At 43.2% G+C, this 20,236-nt stretch overlaps 1 protein-coding gene across 6 annotated transcripts in view; it reads right to left on the minus strand.

The window, feature by feature from the left end:
* Positions 1–20,236, minus strand: part of APBA2 (amyloid beta precursor protein binding family A member 2) — a 60,196-nt gene that overhangs the window by 21,759 nt on the left and 18,201 nt on the right. For all 6 annotated transcript variants that reach the window (XM_034409420.3, XM_034409416.3, XM_087878298.1 and 3 more), the window contains exon 2: positions 8,127–9,118. In XM_034409420.3, coding sequence (XP_034265311.2) covers positions 8,127–9,089 — 963 coding nt within the window. In that variant the 5' untranslated portion in view covers positions 9,090–9,118. The remainder of the gene's footprint in view (positions 1–8,126; positions 9,119–20,236) is intronic.

A 20,236-nucleotide genomic window follows, 5' to 3' on the forward strand; every position in this document is an offset into this window, starting at 1 on the left:
CTCCAGTTGGCCCCTTCGTGAAAGGTGGCAGACCTTGATATCATCAATTTTCCGTTAGGGTAGGCAAACCTAAATGCCTTGGAGCCCTGCTCATAACCAACAAATCTCAGTTTAACAGAGATTGGGTCTCCCTTTCTCCTGAGCTCCTTCGGGACATGAACATCGGCCATCGCTCCAAAAACGTGGAGGTGTGCCAAGCTAGGCTTATGGCCGTATAGCACCTCGTATGGGGTCTTCTGCACCACACTAGACCACACACGGTTCAGGGTGTAATTCGCGTATCTAACTGCTTCTACCCAATACGCGAAGTTTAATCCGGAATCCTCTAGGGTGCACCGCATCATAGTTTGTAATACGTCGCTGCGCTGTTCTGCAACGCCATTTTGAAACTTAGAGTAAGGCGCGGTGCGTAAGTGGACTATCCCCTTACTTCTCAACCAGCTGGAGAACTGCCTGGAATTAAATTCAGTCCCCCTGTCAGTCAAGATTTTCTTAACTCTGACCTGGTGCTGGTTCTGGACTAAGTTACAAAATTCCTTAAACTTAGTCAACGTTTCACTCTTGGACATTAGGGGAAAAACGAATCCAAATCTGCTATGGTCGTCTACTATGGTAAGAAAGTACCGTCTCTTACCCACGGAAGGTGCGAATGGACCCACCAAATCCATGTGGACGAGCTGAAAAGGGTGTTCAGAGTACCTCTGAGACTTCTTGGGCGCAGACTTCACCTTCAACTTTGCACTCCTACAAATTGAACAGTCTAGGAATGTGTTACAGTCATTGATCTTGGTTCCCCTTGAGTGTTCGGTTACCTTTTTCACTACAGGAAAACTCACATGACCTAGCCTGCGATGCATCAAGTGAGCACATTCATTGTGCAATGGCTCACCTATAGCAATTGCATTAGCATTTTCAGGTTCCCTACTATCTGACTCTAAGTTAAAATTTAAAAACTTTTTATTAGCTTTACATTTGTCTTTACAAGGCTTACTCTGGTGAAAGTCTTGATCCTCATCACCTAGTTCTAACTGTGATTCATTGTTACTACCAACTGAGATAGTGTAATTGCTATCGCTGCAGGACTCAGCATTCGTATTGGGGGAATAATAAGGCAAACCACCTATCTTCAAAACCTCCCCAATCACACATTTGTTGTTTTTGATCACAGCTGTTCCTCCTGAGAACAGAATCTCCATTCTAGGGTTCTCACATATCCTCATTAGGCTTAGCAAATTGTGATCTATCTCTGGTACATACAATGCTCCATGAATCTTTCCTATCCCAGGAATATAAACATCTCCAATGCCAACAACATTCACCTTTTTACCATTTGCAACTTTGACCATGGATTGATGCCTTCTCATATTAACAAACAACCTTCGGTCACTGACAACATGGTTACTGGCTCCACTGTCCATTAACCACAGTTGCTCTCGCTGTTCCCTTGTAAGCTCTGACTCAGTAGTTTCCACTATACCTACAGAGCTATCATTAAACCTGGGTTTGTTCCCTTTGTTGCCTTCATTTGGCTTTTTACCCCTTCTGTGGTTAGGAGCGTCTCCACTTGGCTTTCTGCCTGGAGGAAGTGACCTCCTTTTACATTTATTATCAGAAGGTGTCTTTTCACTTGCCCTAGCATTTACATTTTGTGGGCAATCCCTTCTATAATGTTCTTTTGAACCACAATTGAAGCATTCTCCGATAGCATATGCTCTATCTGAACTATCGGGCCTTGTTAAAGGTTTTTCCTTTTTATGAAAAGCCGCCCTGCATTTTCGCAAGTTATCTTCTGCAATCAATCTGCCAGATAACACTTCTAAGGATAAGTTATTACAACTAACATTATCCAGTTGCGATATAAAATTATCCCAGCTAGGGTCAAGGGAATTGAGTATAACAGTAATGAGGGTTTGTTCAGACACTGTTTCCCCCCTCAACATCAATTCCTGCCTTAACCTGTTTAACTCACACAAGTGTTCATTAATATCTACTCCCGCCTTCAACCTTGCGGAATAGAACTCCCTATAAACTCTGTTTGTAACATGGGAGCTTTTTGAACAAAATAGCTTATGCAGTTTCACCCAAACTTCTGTTACGGTCAGGTTACTAGGTATACTGGGATATAGTGCAGGGTTAATGGACATCAATAAAATACAAAAGGCCTTATGATGTAAAAGATCAACTTCTAAGGACCATGGTCTAGGTGGGGGTTTTAACAACAACGGTAAAACATTTTCTTTCATTAAAATTACTTGAATACTTTTAACCCATTCCTTAAAATTTCCTCCACCCACACTTAAACTTTTAAAATTAGGAGGAAGGACCTGTACATTATTAAACATGGGAACAGACATTAATTGATGTTCAAAATGTGGTCCATCCTGGAACGGGCAATAAGGCATTGGAATGGAAGCACACAGGACAGTGTCTTCCATCGGGCATTCTGACAATCGTTCCTCCCCAATGGGAGGGATTAAAACTTCAGGTTGTGCAGATGCAAAACTCATCCTGGTTTGAGCACAAAAGGTCGAGGGTCCTCTCTGGTGCACATCTCTAGGAATTTTTGGGCGCGCTCCCAAATTCCTATCTTCAGTTGAGGCAGCCTCCGGAACTGTCCTGGATGTCGATGTCATCACGGATGGATATATCCCACTCGTGGCGTGCGCTAAATTAGTCGCAGACATCAGGGGTGCTTTGGTATGTGCAGCTACTATTTGTTGAGCCGATGGTGCCTGCAAACCATCGCCTAAAATGGTTGCCAAAGTTTCTATCACACTTGCAACCTTATGCTCAACATGAGAGTTTCTTATATTAGCAGAAGTCACTGATGTCATCAAGGGAGCTAAAGTCTTTATAGCCTGATCTATGATGGCTTCAACAGCAGGTGGCGCAATGTCAACTTGGCCATGCTGGTTTAACAAAGAAGCAGGAACATTCGAATCAGGCAGTCTGTTATCCCCCATTCTCCACTTATGGTCTGAGGTGGGGGTTTTAGGAAAAGATTGAAAGTCTCTTACCGATCCGGTGTTTTGTAGGACTTCGATCTTCTTTCCTTTCACGGCTGAATTCTTTAATAATTCGCTAGAATCAGCAGTCGGGTTCTGACTTACTGTGGGCAAACCTAAAAACTGAAGGATTGCCTTCCTAAACTCATCATCCACCTCTGTATTTGTTTTCAAGACCTGAAGTGGCGTTCTTCCAGTCTCTACTTCTTTAGGTGATGATGGTTTACTCACTATCTTAGGCCCTTCACAAGTTGAGGCCTCTGCTCCAAAACTTACAGCTCCACTATTCTCTAAATCAATTAGAGTTTGGGGTTTTTCAGCCAAACATTTTTGGCCTGAGCCCCAGACAGTCCAGTTTGTGACTTCATAATTTTTGCTGCTGCTGCTGCCCTAGTCAACGTCTATTCAACTGCAGACATTCCAGTCTAGCGCGTTACCACATGAGCGTAAGTTCGTTAAACCATCCTCTGCTACCAACTGTTAGGAAATGGGGTTGAGGGGTACCCCGGACCGTGAACCAGCTCATGAGTAAACACACTGAGACTGAAATAATTCTGACAGAGGTGTCTTGTGTAAAAATATAATTTACTTTAAAACATTTAAAAAGCACTATGTCTTTAAGAAAACACATTAAAAACAAAGTCTTATCTGGGTATGTGAGGCAAGGCTATCTCCCTAGATCCCTCTCCACAATACCGAAAACAGTTCACAAAAGAATAAAGCTAGCATGAAGGTAAGCAGCTTCGGCGTCGATACATCATCAAGGCCATCATAATGGGAGCAGCACGAGCTTCACAGCTGAAAGTCACCTGAAGTAAAAACAGTTCAAACAGCAAACATTGTTTGAAGCTTGTGGGAGGAAAAAGGTCCAGCAGCAGTCCCGATGATAGCTTGCATGTTTCAAAACAGCAAAAGGCAAGCATCCGTGGGAGTCTCTCCGTAGGGACGTCTGGAGTCCTTATCTGCATTCTTCTCCCATCTGCGGCGTTGCAACAAGCTTCCTGCAGGAGCTGTGCATTTAGGCCTAGAAGACTAGGCCCGAGTAGCAAGCAAAAGGTCCTTGCTTATGTAAGGAGTCAACCTGCAATTATCCAGGGCGGGGAAGGCTTGCAGGTAATTGGCAACAGTAGATGGCTTGATTAAAACCATACTGTTTGTGAGTAGGCAGATAGCCACAGCAATCCTGGAAACACTTGTGACACTATTACTATAAGTCAAGGACTGCCTCTTGAGATAACAAGGGGGCACCAATCCTTGGCAGGCCCCAAGTAGAACCCAACCAACCTCTTTCTCTGTCCAGGGTCCTGAAATCTCCCTGGCCTCCTTCCTTTGAGGATCCCTTCAGCACAAAACTGATGGAGTCAATCTCCCCAGTGAGACTCCATTTCTGTACCCTTTCCTGAGAACGATTTTCAAACAGCATTTTTCTCACCCAAAGGTGGGGAGGGGGTAAATTTATGCAGAACATCTAGGTCTTAAAAGATTTGCATTAATTGAAAGCAACATGCTTTCCGCCAAGGCAGAGAGGCGGAATCCTGACACACTTTCTCAAGTTCCTTGATAATGTTTATCCTCGCTTGGGAATAAAATAAAATTTAAAAAAATCTAAGCACCCTGCTCGGTTGTAAGTGCAACATGTACCAGCCTGCACGGAAAACTCCCAATGCAACAGAGGTCATATGTAGAAGACGTCTACCGCACTGCCTGGCAACTGCAAATTACTTCGAGCGCAGGTAGCATTAGATCAAAGAGACAGGGTGACTGCAGAAGGAGGGAATTATTTACAGGATGGAATGACAGCAGATATATTGGTCTTGGGGTGCCCAGCAGCCGAGTTTCTCCCCTTCTTTACCAGCCATGGCAGGTTGGGTTATAATTCATTTGGTGTGCATTTATAGACCAAGTTTAGAAACTGGATTGGATTGAGTTCTATATGAAATTACCGTTTTCCCCCAACTGTAATTTTACAACCTACAGATCCATGGATCACAGAAGTCTGACATTCTTCCCACCCCCCCACCTCAATCTGGAGTGTTAACAGATGACTTTGAGATAATTCTGCGATTAACTGGGTTCAACTTAATGTGTTGCATAAGCTCAGCCATTTATGGCTTATTCAATAAATTGTGGTTCAATAAATAATGCCTTCACCTTAACTCTGAGCCAAGCCACTGATGTCCCATCATAGCCTTCCTCAAAACAGATAAGACAGAAAGAGAAAGAACAAATACATCATATCAGCTGCTACCAAACTGGCATAATTATAATTAATTAATTGATGGATATAACTTAAGGCAACAAACATACCCAATTCTCCAGTCTACCCCTGGGAAACTCAACATGTCATATTATTGTAAAAACAAGGCTGATTAATATGTGCAATTTCAAACCGAGTTCTTCTCTCTTTGCTTTTAAAAAATAGGGCAATTTTTCCCTTGCTCTCCACTCCTCTGTTTGCTTTGTATATGGAATGTCACCAAATGATGATTTGCTATTCCAACAAACTATTATGCATTCAGGCTGTTAAATCTCTTGGGACAGACCCCAATGCTGTATTTGGAAACTGGGCAACACGTCCCATTTTCTGAAGGCCCCTTTCAGTTTCCTTGTTATCATTTTTCAATTAATTTCTTTGTAGAGCTATTTTAGAGATGGTGAGACTTCCTTTTTCTGGGGCAAAACATGTATTTATAGCATGGTGGTCTACATATCAAAATAATTGCTGGTAATTCCTCCCTAGATAGCACATTGCACCATAATGTGGAGGAGGAGGAGGAGGAGGAGGAGGAGGAGGAGGAGGAGGAGGAGGAGGAGGAGGAGGAGGAGGAGGAGGAGGAGGAGGAGGAACACCAAGAAGGGTCTTACAGCTACTCCATCATTTTGCCATCTTTGAAGTGCACCTTAGAAAGATCTTGGACTCAATATTTTGGGGAATAAACTTTCTTACTGCAGATGAAGTGATGGAAAGTCACCAAAGGAGGCTGCATGTTTTCCCCAGCATAGAAGTCCTCCTACTTTCCCTCTCCCCTTAATTCCTTCTTGCAACCTATCGATTCTTCCGCCTCCCAGGAAATCGTGATGAGTCCCAATGATGGACTCAGAGTGGAAATTTTGCCTCTGCTGAGCAGAGTTTCAAGTGCAAACAAAAGACATCCAAATGCAATTACAGCTTTAATAATCATTAGGGAAATTCAGCCTGGCTTCCCATGGATAAATAAAATGAGTATTTGAGGGCGCAGATTTTATCTGGCCCAGCTCAGCTCAGATTGCCTGGAATACAGACGTCTTCCTTGGGAGCTGGAGCTACTCAGCTTAATATGCCTGCCTTCAAAATAAACAGTCCAAAATGGCAGAGTCCTTTCAGCAGTTCCAAGAAGACTCCACCCCCATTTGCACCACTCAGGTGACCCTGAGGACACAGATAAGCCTCCAAGCGGCCTCAACGACTCTCTAAACGAGTGCAAATGAGTATAAATCTGTCTGCAAGGAGTATAAGTCCTTCCATTCCTCACCATCCAGTCAGAGCTGAAAAAGCTTCTTGGATGAGAAGCGAAACATCTTCAAAGCAAAACCAGAAAGTCCAGGTACCTCATTCATTTAGCGACCGTTTGAAGTTACAACAGCATAGGAAAAGGTGATTTATGACTGGACATTCAGAGGCATTTCCAGGGTCATGTGATCAGAATTTACGGGCTTGGCAACCATGGTATATTTATGATCGTTGCAGCATCCTGGGGTCAGGTGATCAACATCTGGGACCTTCCCAGACAGCTTCCGACAAGCCAGATAGTGAGGATGGTGGTGGTGTGGATTTGCTTAGGAACTGCAGGATTCAATGAACAACATGGCAAAAATAGTTGTAAAATTGGGTGTGATTCACTTAACAGCCACTTTGCTTAGCAACAGGAATTCTGCTCCCAATGGACACCATAAGTTGAGGTCTACCTATACTTGCAATGCTTTTCTAGTTTCTGTCTATGTCTATATCTATGTATATAATAAAAAAAAGAACTTCAAAGGGAACATTTGTAAGTTCCTTAACAGCAGCCTTCGGATTGATTCTAACATTTATATTCCCCAGAGATCTAGAAGGTTTCTCAGCAGTTAAAAAGTAGATTAACTTCTCCTCCCTTTCTCTCTCTTTCTCTCTCTGTTTTCCAGAAGGACGTCTTTTGTAAGGCAAGAGGAGGAGGAGGCAAAAAGACCCTCGTGGAGGGAGCAGGTTGGTCCTTGACTTACGGCGATAAGTGAGCCCCTGATTTCCACTACTAAACAAGGCCTCTGTTATATGAGTTTTGCTCTGTTTAAGAACTTTCTTAAGGCCACCTTTTTTAAGCAAATCTGGCTTCCCCCCACTGATTTTGTTTGTCAGAAGCCAACCTGCGAAGGTCGCCAACAGCAATCAATTGATGCCAGAACAATTTTATTTATTTATTACATTTATATTGCCATCTACTCGCGCATGGTGACTCAAGGTGGCTTACAGGACCTAAAAGCACAAGACAGAAGAAATAAAAATAAAAATAATAAATAATAAAATTAATAAAATAATAACCTTCCTCCACCCCAGCGACAACACACATGGCGACTTCATAACTATGCGCCACTTGTCAGGCACACTGGGGATTCATCGGAAACACGTGATTAATCCACCCTACCTATTTTACACACCTAACGTGGCAAACCCTTTTGTGTTATCGGTCTTTTGCATTTTAGTATTTAACAACTGTGGGCCTCACAGTTTAAGGATTGATACCGTCGTATAGTTAGGCCATGTGTCACTGACAGATTGGATGCCAAATTGTGATTTTAATATAGATCTTATCTGTTGTTTATTATTTTATTCTAGAATTTTTAACTGGATGTATTCCTGGAGTGTTTTCATATTTGTTCTGGTCTCTGGTCTTTGACTGTAATAAATTTGATTTGATTTGATTTGCCAAGGCCCCGGATTTTGATCACATAATTGTGGAGATGCTGCAACAGTCATAAATCACTTTTCTCAGTGCTGTTGTTAACTCCGAATGGTCACTAAACGAATGGCTGTAAGCCAAGGGCTACCTGTATTATGCTACCAGGCGACCTGAACCCCTTGTCAAAGAAGGAGAATCCCTGACTCACCTGTTCTTGTGGCCAGGTCTGCCTGTCATCTGGAGTCTTGGACTTGGTTTTGAAGCCTCTTGGGGCATCTCCGAGTTGCTTGGAGGCTGGAGGGATGTTCAAGGACTTGGGCCGCCCCAGATGCCGACTGGCCGCGTGTCCAGGCTCTCCCTTGGGACACGTCTCTGCATAGTCATTGGGTACGTTTTCAGTCCCATCATGCTCCGGGCTCATTTCCGATGCGCTATTGATGCTGTTCATACTCATACTCATCTTGATCTCCGCCACGATCTGGTCGATGTCTTCTTCCTGCTCTTCCAAATCCCCCTCTTCGTTCCTGCCATGGTAAGGGGACATCCGGCGGGAGTTGCCGTTGGCTTCCGGGGAGTAGTAACCCCCTTCACCAGAATGGCAATACTGGATGCTCTCGTCTTGATCCTGGATTTCTAAACAGGCCACCTCGCTTTCCAAAATCTGGATGCAGCCTTCGTGGTAGCCCACCGCTTCGGCCACGTTGTCCTGGTGCTGAATTTTGGTCTCCACCCATTCTCCTTCCTCAATAGCTTCTTGGCATTCGTCCGTCTCTACGTGATGCTCTTCTTGGGGGACGTATTCTTCCCCGTTGCAGTCCATTCCTTCCAGGTAACTGTCATCCTCCGGACAATATCGAATATAGTAGGTGATTCCTTCTTCCTCCTCTGGAAGTCCTTCATCGTAATCCTCCTCCTCCGAAGTGTTGTTGACATAATCCGAACTAGAGTCCCCATCTGCGCTGTTATCGATATGCTCGGGGTCGACTGGGGGAAAGCTACCTGGCCCAACTGATACCGCGTCCATCACCTTCTCCACATAGTCTTCCCCGGGCAAAGTACTTTTGGCCTTTTCAGCTGCTTGGCCATGAGGAGAAGCAGGGCAGGCTCTTGTCCGGTGATCCAGCATGGTCGCCGTGGTGCTTTGGCATTTCCTGTTTGCCATGGTGGACATCTTAGAGGGTAGTCATTTCTTTGCACTGGCTGTGGGAAAGAAAAATGAGAATGACATGAAGAATTGCCCAAAACGAGAGCAATGATGCTACCAGGCAGTGCTAAAATGAAGGATTTCAATTTATCCAGGGTGGTGGGTTACAATGGGATGGAGGAGAGTCACAGCTAGGTTTCATGACCTATTCCAACAACAAGAACAGGGGAGAATGTCAAACATTCATAGGATGAGCCTTCTTTGCTATAGTGAGACGAAGGAATCCAAGCAGTAATGATTAGAAAAAATATACATTGAAATGGCTAAACCTACAAGAAATTATATACATCTAGGAGCCCCCAAAGCCTTGAGTGAAGTTTCTACTCTCCTCAGAGCCCTTATTTAGATGTTTATGTGGTTTCATCAATGCAGTAAGTTACAACAGTGAAGACGCTTCCATACAACATGGCCTGCCCTCATAATGAACCTTCTTCTTTGCAGTGCTAGGCAATTTGGGGGATCCTCTAAGATGTTCACCCAGTTTGATTTCTCTGGTCTCCAGATCTTTGTGTGAAATTCCTAATCAGCCTGATCGTAAAATCAGGCTGATTAGGAATTCTGGTCGGGGTGGCCCACAAAACATCTGGAGAACGTGAATTTGGGAATGTTTAACTTGAGCTCCTACTCAAATTAACTTCAATTAATGAGCTTCAAATTGAAGAGCTCTTACTCAACACACCCAATAAAGAAAAAGAAGTTGGCCATAACTGAAAGATTAGTCATGCCCTTCCTCCAGAAAATAAGAAGCACATCACAACGGTGGAGGTTGGAGAGACACCGTTCTATATTTTGAAGGAGAACATCATGAGGGATCTCTTGAGTAGAGAAAACGTGACTTTCTGCTGCATCTTGTCTCACTCACCATATGTCTCCATAAAATTAATACACACCCTGTTCATGCATTAGAAAGGAGTGAAGATCATAAAAAAAAGGTGACAAAACAATTATGACTAGAGGGAATAGCATCATTGTAAGCTTAGATAAGATTCACATTCAATTAAGGTTTCAAAAATCTCACTGATGGGAAACTCAGTCCCAGTGAGCTTGGTGCAGAACCTTCGTATTAAATCAAGCGGTGCCATTTAAGGCAATATTGATTTATCACCATAAATGTGATTAAAAAGGGAAAATAAGCTGAGATTCTTAACAGCAAATACTAATGAGACTCCTACCGTAGTTATTCTCACCAATAATGGCTTGCAAAGCTACCAGACCCTTTAATCTTCTTTAAGTTGACAACTCTTTAAATTTCGCTTTCCTTTAGCCCAAGAGGCTTTTAAAAACAAAAACAAAAAATCAGCAAGGGGAAGGTGTCACTCTCAATGAGGCCTAGAAACTTGGTAGAAGAAAGAAAAGCTAACAAACAAGAGAATTAAAGGCTTCTTATTTCATTTTAAGATATGATTCCAAGGTGTCTACCTATAAACACATTGCTGGATTATCATTACATTATTTGGATAATATCACAACTATTGTGATCCTAGAAACAATGTTTGTTTGTTTATTTAGAAAATGTTATATACCCACCCATCTTAAATACATAACTCTTGGCAAAAAATCCATAGAAAATCCATAGAATTAATGAAAAATATAACCCTTTAAAAATAATTCAATGGAATCAAAAATAATAATTGAGGCTCTTCATAAAAACGAACATTGATAAATTGGGTTTCCTAAAATCCTGGCCTAACATTTGGGGAAAACAGTAATTAGAACTAAGCCTGTCCTAGATCAGCTTCACAGGAAGTTGTTTCAGGCACTATGGGAAGCTGAAAAGAGGCAGAAGTGAAGCTTCCCACTTTCCATCACCAAAAAATATATATCATACAATCACTGCCTTGGCTTACCTAATTGCCTCACCCTGAACAATCCTGGATCTTGACCAAGGGAAGTCTAACCATGTGCAAGGAATCTTCTCATTCAGGGTCAATTGAGTTGGGTTAAGTTGAGTTGAGTTGTCGGTTTGGTTTGGGTTGAGTTGGTTCAGGTTGAGTTGGTTCGGGTTGAGTTGAGAAATAACAATCCTAATTATTTCTCTTGGCAAGTGTTTTTTCTCGGCTGCTATATATGTTATTTGTAATTTTGTTCCATGTTTTTTCATCTTGTTTTTAAGCAGTGTTAACAGCCCAGGGAACATGCATTTGAGATGGGCAGCCATACAAAAGGACTACATCAACAAACAACTAAATATTGCACCATATAGAAATCAGGAGGAAAATGTGAGAGTTTTCCTCACATTCCTCCAAGCTCAGAAGCATCATTTTGCACACCAAGCTCACATCACTTTGCCCAGGGTGAATGCACCAAAATCTATTTGGCATTTGCTGGCCATATGCAAAGGGGTCTCTCCAGATCCATGCTGTGGAGAGAATCGCATCGCCAGAAGAAACAGAGGCCTCTTTCTTTAGTAAGATTTGGAATTATGATTCCAAAAAACGAGAAAAGCTTTTCTCCAATGAGAAAGTGGCAGTGAGACTCTCATTAACTTCCCCCCACCCTCCAAAAATGATAATTGCACGGCAATTAAAAACAGCAATGGCAAGACATATTGATTAGTTATACCTGAAGCATGCATCCAAGAGACCAAAGGAAATCAATGCATAATTTGATTTCTTAATTTCTTTGCAGTCCAATTTAAGGCACAGAAATGAGATGGTCTCATAGGACTTTGTTTCTTCAGAAGAACAGACTGCATCATTAGCATGAAAAAAAAAAAAACCCTCACCACCCCATAAGTTTCCTCTATTTTTGCAATTAAAAGAAATGATAATAAAATGAAAGCGTGTGGCACAAAAGCTGGCAAAGACCATGGAGTGGACCTTTTCCCATCCCCCAACCCATCAGATTTTCAACATTCTTCTGCTTTCTCTGGATGGGCATTTGAAGTCTTCCTTTCCCCCCCATAACAATAGAGATGAAAAAAATCAGCTTCTCAAAGCAGAGCCGACAACTGAGCACTTCGCCCTTGCTATGGTGTCTCTGCGTTGCCACACCATCACCTGGCTAATTTAATTTGATGGCATTTGCATTTATATTATTTCATCACCGCGCTGGAATCAGAGTGGGCTTTTCGTGCTTCACTCCCGAGCAATGTTTAGAAGATTAGGTTGTACAGAACCAGCGGTCATTACAAGCCAGCAATTATTCCTTCAGTTGTCACTGAAATATAATTGATTCCAACAGCTAGAAACTTCCTCGGTCAGGAGGCAGGAGAGAATGCAAAAATAGGTACCGTGTTTGTAGACATTGTGGGAAAATATATGTGGACTGATGAGTTGGAACCTGCTGAGCAGCCAATCAAAACTGTCTTCTTCTGGATAGGAAGCTGAAGTGAGGGAGATTTGGGAGAGATCTCCAAATTCAGAGTAAATCTATGCAAGGTATTTTTAAATTTTTAAATTAAATATATATGTTGCCCATCTCATCGATAAAAAGACTCTGGGCAGACAGCAGACCCAGAAAGCATAATGTAACTTATTTCCAACTAGCAGGTCATATCCATCTATCAACCGTTCTTCTCAAAGAGTTGGGAAAGAAAGAGGCCTTCAGAGACTTTGCCTCACCAAAGAAGAAGCAGAAGATGGCAGGGACTTTTTCATGGATGTGGTATGGAGTCTTAGTCAAGAGTCACAGCAGACAAAATTCCACGGAGTTTGACTGGTCAAACTGGAGCAGTGAAGGAAGAAAGAGTTGGACATTCCAATGCTCTACCAGAAAGAAGCTTCATGGATCAAACCAAGCCATGCCATATTCTTGGATGGTCTACTCTAGCAGATGCTGAAGATAACTGTGGTGGAGAAACTATCTAAGCCAGGGGTGTCCAACCTTGGCAACTTTAAGACCAGTGGACTTCAACTCCCAGAATTCTGGGTGCTGAAGTCCACAGGTCTCAAAGTTGCTAAGGTTGAACATTCCTGTTCTAAGCTTTGCCATTTTTGCTGTCATAAAAAAAAAAAAAAAAAAAAAGCCATAGAAAATTGAAGGAAAGAAATCAGAAGTTGAGATCTCCTTAACAGGAAATTAATTTCAAGGTAGTTTGCCCTTCTTTAATCTCTGAAAAAGCTCTCAATTTTATATTTTTTATCTTCCCCCCCCTCCCTGACTTGATGACAAAGGTGACCTTGTTATCTGGATTTTAAAAAAAAATTGTTCAGACAGACTGAAACCCATCGACATGGAGTGCATACCAATGAGGAAGCAATGTGGATGGATTCCCAGATTCTTTGGCGTTAAAGGCTGATCGACTGCGATAACAGCTGAATCAGAAGCCATCCAGAGAGAGCAGGAATTAAAACAGCCCCCCCCACCCCGGTACGGCCAAGGATAGCTGTTGCCCCCTTCCTATTCAGCAGGGGAAGGGCCTATCTGCTCCCTTTCACGTGGCAGATTCCTTCACCCCTCTAAAGATCTTTGCTTTGGTGATTTGGGAAAGAGGGAAGATTTTCTGCTTAAGCCTAAATCGTCTGCCACCCAGATTCCCTCTGTCATAAAAAGAAGACCAAGGCGGCTTATCTAGAGCTGCACGATGAAAGGAGACAGACGCTGCTTCTGATGGCCAACCTTGCGTTGCGTTGGTCCAACGCACATAAGTAAGATTTTGGAAAAGGTGCAAATCCCTTTGGGTTCTGGAAATGATCGCTGTGCTTCTGGGACCCAATTGCTGTTTTCCATGCTTCCCTGATTCCAGATCCATGAAAGGACAGCTCCCTTCTTCCTAATGATCTAGTACCAGCTAGTACCAGCTTCTACCAACTTTGGCCAGCTAGTAGAGTGGAAACTTGGAGGTTGCAGACTGCACAGCTTTGGCAGAGGGACAAATACATTGAACCACCTCTGCCCATCTTCAGAAACAACTGGCATGATTGCCAGAATGTGACTTTCCTAGCCAGCTTTCCAACAAGCGAAGTCAAGGGGGCAGGCTGGGATTCACTCAACGACCATTGGATTCACTTATCCGCTGCCATGATTTGCTTAACAGCCATAGCAGAAAGGGTTGTGAAGTTAGGCGTGTGTCATTTAATAACTGCTTCGCTTAGCAACGGAAACATTGGCCCCAATTATGATCATAAGTCTAGGAGCAGAGGTGGGTTTCAGCAGGTTCTGACCAGTTCTGGAGAACCGGTAGTGGAAATTTTGAGTAGTTCGGAGAACCGGTAGTAAAAATTCTGACTGGCCCAGCCCCCATCTATTCTCTGCCTCCCAAGTCCCAGCTGATCGGGAGGAAATGGGGATTTTGCAGTAACCTTCCCCTGGAGTGGGATGGGAATGGAGATTTTACAGTATCCTTCCCCTGCCACGCCCACCAAGCCATGCCACGCCCACTAAGCCACACCCAGAGAACCGACAGTAAAAAAATTTGAAACCCACCACTGTCTAGGACTACCCGTATAGTAAGTTGTGCAGGGAACACATGAACGAGAGAGAGACCAGCTCCTATTTCTCTGGCATTTTGAGCTGTAAAATGGTTTCAGTCTTGTTTTGCCATTTTTAGAGAAAGTCTAGCAAGAATCCATGCCAGGTTCCCTTTCAAATCAGCTCTTTCCTTAGCTGATTTCTCCCCCAGCAACTGCTGATGTTTCTACTTTGAGGCACATTCTGCATCCAATCAGCATTGAGGCTTTATTTTTTTATGGCATGTCTTCCCACTGAGACTCCTAAAATAAAGATTTCGCCTGTGCGACGGGAAACCTACGAGCCAAACCTGAATAAAAGGTGGCATTTCCCCCCCCCCCCAAAAAAAACTCGGTTACAGCTTTCCTCCTTGTTAAACGGACAAGAGGACTGGCCTCTTTGCATTTCCAATTTGCAAGCCATTTCAGCCATTGTGGAGACGGCAATGAAAAATGATAGCCGTAGCAGATTGTCCTGTGCCATCACCATGAAATCGGTTCTTTTTTGTAAAAAAAACAAACAAACAAACCAGCAACCATTAGTTCTGCAGAGCTTATTATATATGACATCCCGATTTGCACAGAGGAGGGAAGCTGCTTGATCTCAACTATACGTAGCAAACATCTCGGTTCTCAGTCAAGGTGGCATTGCTTTTCTTACTGGCTGCAAACTTATTCTTGATTTTTTGCAAGAGGAGAAAAATAGACTGCAAGAACAGAGGCAGTTATAGATTGGAGGAAAAAAACCCCTCACTCACTCAACCAATCCCATTTTTTTCCTAGATGTATTTGGTTACCATTTAATACACCGCTATTGGACAAAGTCTGTAAGATTACAGGCCCTTAAATTATCTCTGCAGGGAAGAGCCATTAGCGCTTAGCATTAGACCGCACACAGACTTTAATGGAATCCCAGCAAATAAAAGGGATACCAGAGGAACTCCAAGGGGCCTTTAGCTGAGAAGGAGCAGAGTTTGCAGAAGGAAAAACTGTTTTGTCACTCCTAAGGGATGATTCCCATGTCTCATCTCTGGCATGAAATGTATGAACCCCAAGAACCCATGAGGCACACTCAGAGGTGGGTTTCAGCAGGTTCTGACCAGTTCTGGAGAACCAGTAGCAGAAATTGTGAGTAGTTCGGAGAACCGGTAGTAAAAATTCTTACTGGCCTCACCCCCATCTATTCTCTGCCTCCCAAGTCCCAGCTGATTGGGAGGAAATGGGGATTTTGCAGTAACCTTCCCCTGGATTGGGGAGGGAATGGAGATTTTACAGTATCCTTTGCCTGCCACTCCCACCAAGCTATGCCCACCAAGCCACGCCCACAGTGGTATTAACACTTCGCGTGATCTTGATTCTATCCCTCTGTTTAAAACTGTGTTGGCTTTTTTGGCAGCTGCTGCACACGGCTGGCTCATATTTAAATGGTTGTCCACTAGGACTCCAAGACCCCTCTCACAATTACTACTATTGAGCAAGGTACCACATATACTGTACCTGTGCATTTTGTTTTTCTGGCCTAAATGTAGAACCTTAATTTTTTCACCATTGAATTTCATTTTGTTAGATAGCGCCCAATGTTCAAGTCTGAGTTCAAGTCAATACTGAGCTAGAGAACTGAATAGTTGGGCTCAAGGTTGAAAAAAACAAATAACTTAACTATCAGGACAGGTCAATATTGAAGTCAGGGATGCAGGGAGGTGGTGGGCCAGTCAACATCTCAACCCATGTTCTCAAAATTTCCTTCCACCTCTACGATTATACGATTTAATATATGACAGCTCTGAGATGATTAGATGTGTAGGTGTCCTTCCAAAATTATTCATGGAAAAGGATCATGTGTAATTGGTAGATCTCCAATTCAATCCAATCAAAGAAAATCCACCTTGAGACATGAGACGATTAGCATTATAAGATAATAAAATCATCTGGGAAATATCTGTAAAAGATACAGCCGAAGGAAGACATTAATAATACACAAGATGTCGTTTAAATAAAGGCCTTCTCCAAAATGTTTTCCTTTTAAGACTGGCTGCGATTTGGAGACAATGAGCAGATGTTTAAATGTGGTTTGCAACATATTGGGTTGTCTTTTGTAGAGAAGGGTTGCTTTATAAATAGATTATGTGCCAGGTGTGCACATTCGCCCAGCACATGAGAAATCAGCTTTAAAAAGATTTTTCACAGAGTTTTCCAAAAGCTGCATTACGATGCAACCACAGACCTTTCCAATTATTACACCTGGTTAGAAGATAAAACCGCCCGTCAATCATTTCAGCAGATATTCAGGGAAGCTTTCCCTCCCCCTCCTTAAAATGTCAGCAGCATCTTTTATTATTATTAGTCCTACTCCTTCGGTGCCAAGAGAACTATATTTTCAATTTAATCTCCCCCCATGTCATGAAGGATATTAAAGCTAAACAGGAGACTTGACTTACAGCCGTTTTCCCTTTCGGTCTGGAGCTAAAACATCACCATTGGCAGAAACTTCCTTCAGGTAGTTCCCAGACATGAGGATGGATTAGGTAAGCAGAGCAGGAAATCAGAGGTTATCACCACCTACCAGCTTTCTATACCTTCAAGGGGCTTATGGGTAAAGGAACCCTCTCTCCTGAAGACCTTCTTCTGGAGAGAAGCTCCACCCATTGAGTTGGAGTGGACAACTTTTGAGAGACTGGGAACAGCAACGTAGCCTCCTGATCTTCTGGTGGACATCAGGAGACCATCTAATCATGTCTTCAGAAGGAGCTGACTGCTGCTTAGCTTTTTTGGTAGGGTCAGAAGCTGAACAGGAGAACTTCCAGAGACAGACAAGCTGCTCCGATTCCTATCCTGACCATCCCCCAAAGTTTGAGAAATAAGTCAAAATTAGGCATCAATTCTACCACCTTGTGACTCTGTTTCGCTGGCATGAGCTTGGACATACCTCCGTGCTTTCCCTATGCCTGTCCCGCAGCACGTTTTCTTCATTCCTTAGGGACAGGCAGACAAGACAATGGGGTCAGTACTTCTCCTACCAAGTCATTGACTGATGGACTACCGGGCGTACAACCAAGCATTGTCCCAACGTCCCACTTAATTATTTTTCTTCCTAACAAGCTGAATGCTCGTAGCTACTGATATTAAATCACACAGCAAGATTAAATGAACAAATGATGTCTAGGAAAAAACAAGAAAGCAGCACCAGAGGAAAAACACATGTTGACTGGCTGTGCAGAAACACAAGAGTTTTAATTAAGAGGCGATCAATGAAGCAACGGGCAACGCTCAGCATGGAACCGGAAGAGACGGAAGTTTGTTTGGTGAAAAACGTAATGTTAGTGGGACTGAGAAAAAGGATTAAGAACTTAAGACTTCGCTGGACATTGGCATTCCTGACACAAAGAACGCAGCTAGTTGAATATCCTTCGTATAGGGATAGAGAATATTTTGCTGGAGTACCGCTCCTGGCACGCCTGACCAATGGGGGTGGTTGATGGGAGTTGGGATTCAGAAATATCTGAAAGTCCATGTTCCCCACCCCTGCCATTGCCTCCCCATTGGGAACGTCTTGTCCGCTGAATGTAAATGGTTCACTAGGGCTTTAATGGAGAAAATAGCACAAGACGTGAAGCTCCTCAATGGTCCATCTTAGTCCTTCTTACAGTGCCAATAAATGTGCTGTGAAGGTCGGAGGCAGAATGAATTTGACAGATTAAGAGAGTTGGAAGGGACCTTGTAGGTCATCTAGTCCAACCCCCCGAACCTGAGAACTCCCCCCCCCCTTTTGGAAACCAAAATGTGCTTTACCGAAGTGCACAACTTTAAGGTTCCTAGTCTGAACGCATCCTATAAGCTTGATTGGCATCTCTCTTGGAAATCAGGCACCCGAGGGTAGAAATAGCATCCGGCAAGAACTGGCGGCTTCCCGGAATGCGTGGGAAGGATAAAAACCCCGGAGAAGCAACCACTGACGACGTGCAAAATAGAAGCGATCTGCGGAGGCTGTTGCGATGATGGATAGAGCTGCGAAGAACGTTCTTTCAAAATGATGAGCGGGGCAGATGGTGGAAGCTCAGAGAATGCGAAGAGGGAGGAGGGAGTCCAACATCACGATATTTCGAAAGAAAAAGGAAACAAAACCTTCTTTGGATAAATTGCCTTGGATTTCTCTAGACCAGGGGTGGGGGAACCTTGGCTCTTTTATGACTTGTGGACTTCAACTCCCAGAATTCTATGCTGGCTCAGGAATTCTGGGAGTTGAAGTCCACAAGTCATAAAAGAGCCAAGGTTCCCCCACCTCTGGTCTAGGCGCACAGCAGAAGGAATTCATACAACCAATATAGCAAAGGAGGGAATTCAGACCTTGATAAGGATGTTTTATTTATTTATCAGACCTGCATGCTGGCCATCTCGCCAAAGGCGGCTCTAAGCAGCTTGTGGACATTGAATAAATGCAGTACAAAATGTGAAAAACAATAAATAGATCTCAAATTTTGAAATTCAATTAAAATAAAACTAAGGATGGAGGGGGGGGAGAGTGAAGTGTGCACAGGGTGGGCACTCCAGTAGCCGCCCCCAATGTGCTATACCCCACACAGGTAGTTCTCGACTTACGACCACAATTGGAATCAGATCCATCATCTGCCTTGGCCACTGGTTTCTCTAGTCAATCTATTGCTTTTTTTTTTTTTTTTGCTTTTCATACAACCCCCTGGAATCTGCCTTCTTTTAACTGCAATCTGGTTTTTTTATATTCTGCAATCCAACTCCCCCCCCCTCCCCTCTTTCTGGCCTCGACAGAACGTTCTTTTAATTTATCCCAGTACTTTTTTCCGCTGGCCAAGTTCTTTTCCTTAATGGTAACGTGTTATTGCTTCTCTTTTTAAAAGGCATTTTATTAGGCGTTTTGCTGTCCCGTCCTTCTGTGCCAATCCAAGAACTGTAGCTGAAGAGCATCTAATAACTGGTTTAATGTAAAACGAAAACGCACAAAAACAACATGTGCCATTCTGAATTCTTTGGATGAACAGCGGGGAGGATGAGCTACAGAAAGCAGCGTCTGCAGATGGATGCAAGATGACAAATCTATGGAACAAATAAGCATGTTGATGAGGCAGAAATGAGGTGGCCTCTTATCTCCACTAAACACACATGGAACATCTGATTCTCAGTTCACACTCCATCTCACAGCATGGATAAGTCACAGCTCTATCACCCCAACAGTTGTTTTCTAGTGGACTCTAGGAATCCAGAACACCATCTTGATCTACTTCCTGAATGGATCGAAGGTGTCAGGCGCCAAGAATCTGGACCATATGTTAAGTAGCAATTCAGAAGACACCAGTTGGCCAGAATCTAGTCAACTAAATTCAGTGCTAAATTGCCACCAGATAAGGATCAATGGAATTCAAAAAAGGGTTGCACTTAGACCATTTGTGGCAATGTAAGGACTCTAGGCTAATGACTTGTTTAACGCCACCCTCCAGCTCTGCATCAAGACTTACATCAGGACCCACCAAGGTTGCTTCTCTCCAATTAATCTACAGTGAAAAGGAAACTCCAACCAGCTGGAAAAACAATCCAGGACACACAACCTAACAACAACAGTGAAATTGAACTATATTAAAGCTACCAAATTATCCCTGCATTTGAAAGCTACCCTTCTTCTCTCTTCTTGGAATGCGGAGGGGGCTTATTAGCCAGTTGTCCTTCTCTGAGATATACTGGGATCTTTCTGCTCTG

This window comes from Pantherophis guttatus, chromosome 13 (assembly GCF_059756535.1).
Source record: "Pantherophis guttatus breed Tessera chromosome 13, ASM5975653v1, whole genome shotgun sequence".
Lineage (NCBI taxonomy): Eukaryota > Metazoa > Chordata > Lepidosauria > Squamata > Colubridae > Pantherophis > Pantherophis guttatus.